Source organism: Limanda limanda, chromosome 19 (genome assembly GCF_963576545.1).
Source record: "Limanda limanda chromosome 19, fLimLim1.1, whole genome shotgun sequence".
In the NCBI taxonomy this organism is placed as follows: Eukaryota; Metazoa; Chordata; class Actinopteri; order Pleuronectiformes; family Pleuronectidae; genus Limanda; species Limanda limanda.
The window spans coordinates 21,989,900-22,002,134 of record NC_083654.1 but is presented as its reverse complement, the minus strand read 5'-3'; the positions used below and the strand labels follow the sequence as shown (position 1 = coordinate 22,002,134).

General features: G+C 40.4%; 1 protein-coding gene across 1 annotated transcript; it reads right to left on the bottom strand.

The window, feature by feature from the left end:
- Positions 1-2,026: 2,026 nt before the first annotated feature.
- On the bottom strand, positions 2,027-7,957 carry LOC133025651 (glyceraldehyde-3-phosphate dehydrogenase-like). Its single transcript, XM_061092373.1, has 11 exons — positions 7,935-7,957; positions 5,339-5,438; positions 5,020-5,129; positions 4,841-4,931; positions 4,551-4,666; positions 4,361-4,442; positions 3,965-4,116; positions 3,779-3,857; positions 3,544-3,627; positions 3,224-3,321; positions 2,027-2,096 (listed from the first exon to the last, which is right to left on the bottom strand). The coding sequence occupies exons 1-11, from the start codon at positions 7,955-7,957 to the stop codon at positions 2,027-2,029; spliced, it is 1,005 nt and encodes a 334-aa protein (XP_060948356.1).
- Positions 7,958-12,235: the final 4,278 nt, after the last annotated feature.

Genomic DNA, 12,235 nt, shown 5'->3' with positions numbered 1-12,235 from the left:
GGGGGTCTGATCCGGATCAGCTCCACGCACAGGACGGGCACAGGATGCGGGTCAGACCACAACACGTCAGAGGGAATCGAACCGGCAACGCACCGAGGAATCACACAAACACACACCAACACACACCACACACACAGACACACACACACGCACACAGACACACACACAGACACACACACAGACACACACACAGACACACACTCCGCTGGTCTCTGCAGCAAAGTCAGATCCGTGAGGTCACTTTTACGCAGCGTTAATTTCCTCCAGAAGAGAAACTGCGCGTTTATCCTCAAGAGAAATAATAAGATTTCTGCTTCAAATGAAAAGTGAGCGACGAACCTGAGTCAGAGGAGGAGAGAGGAGGAGGAGACAGGAGGAGGAGAGAGGAGGAGGAGGAGGAGAGAGGAGGAGGAGAGAGGAGGAGGAGACAGGAGGAGACACGAGGAGGAGACATGAGGAGACTCAGGAATAAACACTGCGGCTGGATGCTACCACACTGATCCTATTAGAGGAGCAGCTGCAGGTTTATCTACCGTAAGACCCCTGGTAGAGAGGCATCTGAGAATAAAGCCTGTGTTTATATAAAGTTCATCTACACAGAATTTAAAGAATCTGGTTTAAGGTTTAGAGCTCAATGTAGATTCAATAAAACACCTGTAATTCATGAAAGATAAACTCGATATCTACCTTTTAAATTTATTAATTTCTTTATCTGTCTATTTCTTTATACATCCTACAGTGTTTTTACTTATTAATCTTATTACTCGCTGCTCTTTTTGTATTTTATCTTTGTCACATCTCTTTCAGTCATTTAAATTCTCATTCATTTATTTAATCTTTCTTTGTTTACTAGTTAGAAACATATGAGATTTACAACATTGTTACACTCACTTCTGTTTAATATCATTTTCTCAGCCTGTGGATAAGAGGTGTGTGTGTGTGTGTGTGTGTGTGTGTGTGTGTGTGTGTGTGTGTGTGTGTGTGTGTGTGTGTGTGTGTGTGTCTCTCTGTGTGTGTGTGTGGAGGTGTTGTGTTAATATAAACCATATTGATATTATATATCATTTTATACAATAATATTGTCTTTTGCACACTCTGTCTACATATTCTTACACTCATAGTATATTATATTATCTATTGTATAGTCAAATACTAATGTTTATACCTCTACTATATTTCATATCATATTATAGCATACTCTTTGTATATTCTTTGTATATATAAGTCTATATACACATATTTATACTTGTGTACATGTTATTATTATTATATTTACTATTATTATTATATATACTGTTGCTGCCATTATTACTATATACTGCTATTATAATGGTATAATTACTATCATATATAAATATATTTTATGTTATATTATATACTATAGATACTGTACTATTTTTATATACTGTCTAACAGTACCATTACCATCTCTACTACATTTTTGCAGTTTTCCCAGAAATAAATTAAATATCTTGCACCAAACTCACTCACTCGTCTGAGCAGGAAGAAAAACACAGCTTCAAAAACATTCACCAGGTGATTATTTAAGATTTATCTTCATACAGATGTGACTGAATAACGTGTGGAGTGATGTGTTCAGATAGCATGACGAGATAATATCTATAAGCACTGATTGATATTTATTAATGTTTAGTTTTTGTCACTTGTTTTAAAGCTGAAGGTTCAACGTTGGACGCCGGAGAAAAGAGCACAAAGTGGAACCCTTTCAAAATAAAGGTGCAGCAAATACAATCATTGAAAGTGAGGACTTTATTATGGTGTCTCGTGCTAAAGGAGTCACATGTGCAACACGACCAATCAGAACAAGGCAGTTCAGAATCATCACTGCTGAACAGGGCACAGGGAATCTAAGATATAAAAAAGGTGTTATCGTTATAATGAGTTATATTATGACCATCGTCCACTAGACGGTTGTCGTGGAGACGTTTGCTTCTGGTTCTCATCCAGCTACGTGAGGAGGAAGAGAGGGAATCATGAGAAGGAGCCGCGGAGGCGTCGGGAGACTTCACTCCTTGGAGGACATGTGCAGGATCAGGTCGCACACACGGTGGCTGTAGGCGAACTCGTTGTCGTACCTGAGACGGAATCAGAGCAAAGAGGGAGAGAGAGAAACGTGCGTAGATCAGGGACATGAATCCATAAAGCCATCTTAAAAAAGACTAATTGAACGAGGGAATAAGATATTCAAACATAATGAGAACTTTTCATGGAGCAGCTACATTTCTGTCAATGGTCAACGAGAGAAGAAATGTAGGAGAAATATCTAAAAATTATGATTTTATACTTAAGTTTACCAAAGTGACAGAAGAAGGTTTATTTAGAAAACTGTAAACACTCCAAACATGAAAAGCTGGAAACTCCTCGTCTTTAGTGATATACTCTGTTCAGCAGTGAGGTCACGAGGGTTCAGATCATAGACTGTATAAGGTTCAGGTCTAACTAGGGTTGCAAAGGGGCGGAAACTTTCCGGTAAATTTCCAGAAACTTTCGGGAAACTTTCCATGGGAAGTTTAGCTCGGGAATTTTGCATTCTTCCATCACATGCACAGATAACTCCCAGCATGCTTCACTCTACAGCAGGGCTATTGAGGCCTGCTGTAGAGTGAAGGACTAGTCAGGTAAGTTTCCATGATATTACTGGGAAAATATATTAGCATGCTGATTGAGGATTGTTCATCTGTTCATCTAGACTATTTCCATTCATTTATCCATCAATTGTAAAATATGTTTACAGACGATTCCAATTGTTTGGCTAACTATTTATATCTCTGGCATTGCATTAGTGTTTTTTTACAAACTTTTTTCTCATCTTATTCTACAGAACAATGCCACGTGCACTCTCTCATGTGTGGAGACATTTCACCCCATCCAATGTAGAAGGAAAGGCTGTGTACATTTGCAAATACTGTGCAAAGACCTATGTTAAGAATGACACAACGATGCAGAAGCATATAGTCAAGTGCCCAAAGTTTCCTCAGGGCTCAAATCAGCGTATGACACAACAAAATGTTTATATTTATGTCTGTATATGACAAGGTAAATACAGTTAGTATAAATTACCCACAACATTTCCAGTTTATTCCCGTTAATTCCTGTATATTCCCGTTTATTCCCGTATATTCCCGTTAATTCCTGTTAACACCCATGGAAAGTTTCCAACTTTGAATATTCCCAGAATTTTGCAACCCTAGGTCTTACTCACCATGACACCAGTTTGACGAAGTGCTCGTTGAGGGCGATGCCGGCGCCGGCGTCAAAGATGGAGGAGCGAGTGTCTCCGTTGAAGTCTGTGGACACGACCTGAGCAGGAAGAGACACGAGCAGGTTCATTCTGAAAGTTCACTCAACTTATTAATCTTCCTTCATGTTTAATTTGCTCCTGAAAACATGAATGAAACAGTTTTTAACAACACGCTGTCCCCTAGTGGCTGCTGGACGACACTACACATCCTCAACTGTCCATTTCTTCTTCTGTTCTTTTTATAAAAGTCTGGATAATCCCCATGATCTGTGTTTTTATACCTGGTCCTCTGTGTATCCCAGATATCCCTTCATGGGTCCGTCGGCCGCGGCCTTGATGACCTTCTTGATGTCGTCGTACTTTGCCTGAAGGAGGAAACGTTCTCAGCTTCAGTGCAAATTCAAATCGATTTATATCACACGTCAAAGTCTAGATAAAGAAGAACGTGAATCATCAGCTGTGGTAAAGCAGCGCCACCTCCTGGCGTCACGTTAGCGTTCATCAGCTGTCACTCACTGGTTTCTCCAGACGAACAGTCAGGTCCACCACAGACACGTTGGGGGTGGGCACACGGAACGCCATCCCGGTGAGTTTCCTGCAACGAGACGACCAGCGTCAGACCCAAAGTTCAGGAAGTTAAACGTACTGATGATTTACCCCTGAGGGTCAGAGGTCAGGCTCAGTGGTAGAGTCCCCACGTACCCGTTCAGCTCGGGGACGACCTTGCCCACGGCCTTGGCGGCGCCGGTGGAGGCGGGGATGATGTTCTGGGAGGCGCCACGTCCGTCCCTCCACAGCTTCCCAGAGGGACCGTCCACCGTCTTCTGCGTGGCGGTGACGGCGTGGACCGTGCTCTGCAGGGACAGGAAGACGTGAGCCGCCATTTTCTTTTAGTTTGAATCGTCACATTTCAAATTTATCAGCAAAACGGAGTAAAGGCGTTTTTAATAAAGTAAAACAGGAGGCAAATGTATTTATTATTAAAAAATATGGAGAACTAATCACTTCCTGATTCGTCTTTGAAAATTCTTTATCAACAACTTTATTAACAACTGATCATGTGACACAGGACGTGATTGAGCGAGTGTGTGTTTTTACCATCAGACCCTCGATGATGCCAAAGTTATCGTTGATGACCTTGGCGATTGGAGCCAGGCAGTTGGTTGTGCAGGAGGCGTTGCTATGGAGACGAGACAGGAAGTACACGTAAATGATATTGATTCAAGATGAGGTTTTTTTTTGCTCTGTTGACATTTATGAACATCTATGGATCTGGACACACGCTCACCTGACGACCTTCATGGAGTTGTCGTACTTCTCGTGGTTGACGCCCATAACGAACATGGGAGCATCAGCGCTGGGAGCGGAGATCACCACCCGCTTAGCGCCGCCCTGCAGGTGAGCCTGGGGAGGGACAAGAGGTCGGAGGTCAGCTTAACGAGCTCACGACTGGAGACGATGAAGAAGAGGCGATGAAGGTCTGCAGAACCTTCACCTTCTTTCACTTCTACTCTTTACTGATAAAATGGTTTTCTTAAATAGGAAATCAGACGGTTTTCTTGCAGATGCTAAACTTACAGACGCCTTCTCGATGTTGGTGAACACGCCGGTGGACTCCACCACGTAGTCGGCGCCGGCGTCGCTCCACTTGATGTTGGCGGGGTCTCTCCTGCACGCTCATCACAAACCAGAGTTTAGACACGTGCACGATTCTGATTACACTGATTCTGCTGAGGTGTTAAACAGAAGTTACGAACTCGTGGAAGACGGTGATGTGCATGTTGCCGACGACCAGCTTGCCGCCCTCGGCCTTCACCTCTCCGTGCTTCCACACGCCGTGAGTGGAGTCGTACTTGAACATGTAGACCTGGGATGAGAGGGACATTTAAAACACACACACAAGTATTAATACCAACACCTGAAAACACCAATGAAGTAAGAAATCTTTAAAAAATGTAAACCTTTAATTAGATTCTATTTAAATCTCTGAAGATTAATCTCAACTCTCCTTCTTCTTCTGCTTAGTGTCGGAACTTATTTTACATCTTAAGACATTTTAAAACTCCGGCCTCTCACCATGTAGTCCAGGTCGATGAACGGGTCGTTGATGGCCACCACCTCCACTTTGCCACCGGTGGCGGCGGCTCGGGTCACCAGACGACCGATACGTCCGAATCTGAAGCACAGGAGGAGAAAGTGAGAGAGAGAACAACACAGTCGGCTGGTGAAGATTCCTCTGAGAGTTCTGAGGGAAATTTCTTATTAAAAAATATATGAAAGAGCTTTAAAGACGTTTTTTGGAAAATGTTCCACCATCTGAGAACAGTGTGAACTGTGATTAGCTCGTGTGAAGAGATATCGACCCCACGGAGGAGCTCAGGGGCCGAGAAGGAGCACACGTCTGAATGTTTGAGCTCGAGAGAGAAAGGAAAGACTCTCTGGAATTAAGTGAAAAGTCATCTGCAGATCTCCAAGAGTCCAGTGGAAAGTTTCTTATTCAAACTGCTTCACTTGTTCAGTACATTCATTCAAAGGGAACTTTCCTCTGTGACCAGCAGGGGACGCTGGGACTCAAACCCGGACCTGCAGAGGACACAGGAGCCGTACAAGGCCGAGCAGCCCTGACCGGAGAGATAACAATAGCTGGCACCGGCAGCTGAACGCCTGTTTATGCCTCATATGGCCGGTGAGACAGAGAAGAGCGAACAGGGGGCAGAGGATCTCATTCAGGACCCGACACCTTCTTACTTTACAGATCTAAACCTCTGAGATGCTTTGATAAACTGGGATCATCCTCTTGTCTGAAACACTCATCGTGAATCATCGTGCACCTGCTGAACCGTAAAGATCCTCGAGCTGCTACAAAAAGTCCAAAAGCCTCCTCACTGTTATCATGTGACTGATCCAACTCTATTAATACATCACATGACCGAGTCCTGTTATATAACGTCCCTCAGGAGTCAGGTTACATAGTAACTGTATGTTCTCACGGTTCAGGTTGAACCCGATCACCTGCTCTGCACGACCACGACCATCTGGAGATCAATCTGAAGAACCATCTGAAGAACCAGGATCTCACACATTCTGAAGCTGCTGGAAACTTTTAATACAACTTCTCAGGACTAAAAGTTCCAGGTTCTTTTAGTCTAATCACAGAGATTCTGCTGATAAACTGATGAATAAAATATGATAAAAATACTTGAATGAAATTAGCTGGTTCAACAAGAATAAAGTAGGAAAACTTATAATCTGTCAAATAACAGAAAGAGGTTGTTTGCAGATTTTGCATTTGAAGAAAGTTAATTATATAAGAGCACATGAGAGTAAGGGACAGGAAGTCAAGTATTGTCCTGCCTTGCTCAAGGGCAGGAGCATTTCTGCAACTTGCAGGAAACCCATAACATCACTGGAGGACCAAGCAGCTCCTCAGGGAAAAGTTCAGAACCACAATGCTCAGATTTTATAAACTGAAACCCAACTGTCTACATATCACAAAAAGACGAGTGTTCGATTCCCTCATTGGTTTTGGGATGTCACTAAACGGCCACAAGGACAAACTGGATCAGAGCTTCTGTTTCAGGGTCAGTGCTGGAGGAGGAGGAGGAGGAAGAGGAGGAGGAGGAGGAGGGTCGCTGAACTTCAGCAGAAAGGTTAGAGAGTTAAAAATAGACGAGCGGAGGCTGATAGGAATGTGACAGCTGACGGGTGAGGAGGAGGAAGATGAAGAAGAAGAAGAGAAACCAACTGTGACGCCACAACAACACCTGACTATAAATAACCAGAGAATAGAGACGTCCAGTCCAGAGTCCAGATACTGTCCCTGTCCCTGTCCCTGTCCCTGTCTCTGTCTCTGTCTCTGTCTCTGTCTCTGTCTCTGTCCCTGTCTCTGTCTCTGTCCCTGTCCCTGTCCCTGTCCCTGTCCCTGTCTCTGTCCCTGTCCCTGTCCCTGTCCCGGTCCCGGTCCCTGTCTCTGTCCCTGTCTCTGTCTCTGTCCCTGTCCCTGTCCCTGTCTCTGTCCCTGTCCCTGTCCCTGTCCCTGTCTCTGTCCCTGTCCCTGTCCCTGTCCCTGTCTCTGTCTCTGTCCCTGTCCCTGTCCCTGTCCCTGTCCCTGTCCCTGTCTCTGTCCCTGTCCAGCATTTAGACAGAGACAAGAGATAACAGCTCTTTTTATCTTTAAATACCTGAACTTCAACCTGTTTTAATGGATATTTTATGTTTATATATGGAAATGCATGTAAGTATTATGTTTTTATTCTGATTGTTTGTGAGTTTTATTATGTTTGTTGTACTAAAAGTGCTGCACAAATAAAATGATAATTATTATAGTGGTGACGTTTGTTCTTTGTGGATGATTGAATCATTTAGTTTGGACAAATCACAAATCACCACTGATGATATTTCACTTTGTGAGTTTTGTTGTGTTTCTGGTGACAAGTGATTCATATGAAGATAATCGGAGCTGCAGCAATTAGTACAACACAAAGCAACAGTTTGTGATAATCAATCATCTGTTTGAGTCACTTCACAGTTTGATAGAGATGCTGCAGACTTGGTTTGTCAGATGTCAGGTCAGTTATGACGAGCTGCAGATGAACTATGAATATTTGTTATTAGAGTTTAGGACCTTGACTCCTGCAGGAAACTTTCAAACAGAATAAATCCATCGACTCACCCGTTGATTCCAATCTTCACCATTTTGTCTGATTAGGTCTGATCTTGAATGGAAGAGAAAATAAAAGCATGAAAATTAATAACATTTCAAACTAAAACCAGATAATCAGGCACAGATAAAAACTGTCTTTGACAAACAGACTCCGAGAATTTATCAATGATTATAATTATCAGCCAGGAATTCATCGCTTTGTTTTTAAGTTGAATAAGTGAAAAGTACCGTTAGTGAAGCTCCTGCGTGCGCGTCCTCTGGCGGAGAAGTGAGAGCGGGGACGAGCAACGCGCGTCACCGACATTTATCCCCGCTGCGCGCCCCCGGGACACGCCCCCTTCATAATGTCAAGGTCACGTTTTTTTATAATTTTATTTTTACACCCGATGAAAAGTTATACAATAAATACAACTTTATTTATATTTTCACACAAACAGAATTAAAATCTATATATTATATTGTTGATTTTATAGAAATTAGACTTAAAAATTAATCACATTTAGAGTGAAAGAAATCAGGACATTAAAATACGATTCAAATGGGATTTCAAATAAAACTTTTCAAAGCTCTGTACAAAGGCAAAGAATATTAAATAGTTCTTACAATAAAAACAATGAAATCTCACATTTAAAAGACTAATATCTGAAGGAAAAATAATCCAGCTTTAAAAGAGGCAACGAGTTAATAATGTATTGATTCCAGTTGTGAGCAGGGATTTGAATGACAGTGTGATGGATCAGCTGAACGTACTCTTAAAGGTGAAGTAAAGGTCAACTTATAAATATATCGTCCAACATGAGCTTCATAAAGTCTCAACATGTCTCAGAGGGACACGCGTGTGGAGGACGTCCTGGACTGAATCATTAATTAACAGCAATGAGATCAATGTGGTTGATGGTGAAACAGTTTATTCATCATCTCAGCTTCAGAGGAACATTCCCACGATCCACCACAGCCACGGCTCATCCAGAGGGGAACGGTTACCATGACAACCCCGGTGGTCAGTCCACCTGGTTCAGGTCTCGCTGCTGAAGTTTGTGTTTCTGATTCTCAGGTTTTCAACAAACGTCTTTGATTCTGCTTCAAAGTTTAACAAATACTTTGTGTCTTTTTCTGGAAATAAGTCAGTGTGTGTCTGTGACCCAAAGGCTGTTCTCTCTCTTCCTTCCTTCCTTCCTTCCTTCACTTTTATCCCTCCTTTATTCATTCCCTCTTTCCTTCCTATATACCTTCCTTCCTTTACTCTTTTATTAAATATTATAGGACTTTAGAGAACCGATCAAACTGTGACTGTTTCTGAATCAGTGTGAATCCACGGCTGCAACAGTCGATTGATTTCATTTGATAAAATAATCCAAACTTCTCACAGAGCTGAAAGTCAAGTAACATGTACAAACTGTTGTTTTCTTTCCTTTAACTTTAAGTACATGTCAGACTGAACGATTAAAGAAGCAGTGGACTGGGAGAGGAAGGAGGAGGTGAGGGGGGAGGTGAAGGAGGAGGTGATGGAGGAGGAGGAGAATGAGGAGATGAGGGAGGAGGTGTGGGAGGAGGTGGAGAAGGAGGTGAACATCCACAGATCCACATTCACAGTCTGGTTCTCTGCTCTGTGGCGCCCTCTAGTGAAGATACTTACAACGTGCAGAGACACCAGGAAACAAACTTGATAATTTAAAGTTCATTCAAAGTAAAATCTTGTTTTTTATTGTGTTGTTGTTTGTCTTTGAAATTGTAATGATTATTATTATTATTATTATTATTATTATTATTATTATTATTATTATTATTATTATTATTATTATTATTATTATTATTATTATTCAGGCAAATGAATTGGCTTTTATTTTATTCTATTGTATTGTATTTTATTGTATTAAAATATACCGGCTGCTATGACGACTTAATTTCCCTTCGGGGATGAATAAAGTAAAGTACTATCTATCTATCTATCTATCTATCTATCTATCTATCTATCTATCTATCTATCTATCTATCTATCTATCTATCTATCTATCTATCTATCTATCTATCTATCTATCTATCTATCTATCTATCTATCTATCTATCTATCTATCTATCTATCTATCTATCTATCTATCTATCTATCTATCTATCTATCTATCTATCTATCTATCTATCTATCTATCTATCTATCTATCTATCTATCTATCTATCTATCTATCTATCTATCTATCTATCTATCTATCTATCTATCTATCTATCTATCTATCTATCTATCTATCTATCTATCTATCTATCTATCTATCTATCTATCTATCTATCTATCTATCTATCTATCTATCTATCTATCTATCTATCTATCTATCTATCTATCTATCCTCCTCCTCCTCCTCCTCTTCTCCATCTCAATTTTTTTTTTATTCCTTCAGACGCTCATATTCCCCATAGATGTTGTCTGCTTGATTTCTTTGTCCTCATCTCTCAGCATGACTCATAGACTTCACCCTCCTCCTCCTCCCCTTCATCCCTCCATCTCCTCTCTCTATCTAATGCAAGTTTTATTTGGAACTCATCCACAGCTGCTGTGGTTTTAACTCCTTCGCTCTCCTCCTGTGTCCAATTCTCATCTCTCTTTCTTTTAATTTTCCGTACCCGTGCTCTCCATCTCTTCCTCATATCAGTGGAACCTGATGTTTTCACCCTGATCAGGATGAAAAGCTTCAGTTTCACACGGGACCTCATGTTGTGATGTGAAGACTCAGAATGTGAAGGTCAGCTGATCAGGACAGTTTCCAGAACTTTTGGATGAGATGTAAACAACAACACTGATCTTTCCACAGCAGAGTGAAGTGTATTTCTGGTCAGCCGAGAGGTTGATGTGGTTGTAGAAGTTTGATGATGAAGGAAAGGAACGCGGACCCAGTACTTACAAGTATAATAATGTTTATTACACAGAAGTTTCACAGGTCAGGACGAGATCTAGAGCTTGGAGAAATCACACAAGTCTGACAGGCCATGGTCAAACACACATTATATAGAGAGGTTAGTTCCGCCCATGGCTTCGGGTAGATAGATAGATAGATAGATAGATAGATAGATAGATAGATAGATAGATAGATAGATAGATAGATAGATAGATAGATAGATAGATAGATAGATAGATAGATAGATAGATAGATAGATAGATAGATAGATAGATAGATAGATAGATAGATAGATAGATAGATAGATAGATAGATAGATAGATAGATAGATAGATAGATAGATAGATAGATAGATAGATAGATAGATAGATAGATAGATAGATAGATAGATAGATAGATAGATAGATAGATAGATAGATAGATAGATAGATAGATAGATAGATAGATAGATAGATAGATAGATAGATAGATAGATAGATAGATAGATAGATAGATAGATAGATAGATAGATAGATAGATAGATAGATAGATAGATAGATAGATAGATAGATAGATAGATAGATAGATAGATAGATAGATAGATAGATAGATAGATAGATAGATAGATAGATAGATAGATAGATAGATAGATAGATAGATAGATAGATAGATAGATAGATTACTTTATTCATCCCCGAAGGGAAATTAAGTTGTCATAGCAGCCGGTATATTTGAATACAATAAAATACAATACAATAGAATACAATTTAAAATATTGAGGTAGAAAGAATAAAAAAACAGAAGCACAAGATAAAATACAATAAAATGGGTAGATAAGGTGCAGTGGCAAGATGATGGTAAAAGTACTGATGATATGATGGTAATGTTATTGTTAGACAGTATATAAGAATAGTACAGTATATATAGTATATAATATAACATAATATATATTTATATATGATAGTAATAACATGTCATCTCACCTAAGGCCTCCTAATAAGGACGTGTTTTTGTACATGAAGATGAAAATACAAGGGTCAAGGATCTTCCCTTCACCTCTATCCATTTGCTGGTCAGAGGTCATTCCCTAGGTCAAAGGTCCTTCCAAACAAGGAAATACCTACTTGAATAAACAACTGAAGAATGTCTGAGAGTCACCAAAATAGACATCGTAAATATCAGCCTGTCATTATATTTAAACACATGCTAAAATCTTTTACTCTAGTGAATACACGACAGGAGTTTATACGTCATGTCCTCTGACTTGTGTGCACGTGCTGAGATCAGATACAAAGGACCAGTGAGTCATTAAGTTCGATTCGTCCTCAGTGACGTCAGGACGGTGAATCTGCTTCAGCTCTGACGACAGAGGACGGAAGACACTTCCTGGTCCTCGTGTTTATGAGACTTTTACTTCCTGGTCAGATCGAGCGACTGTTATTAAAA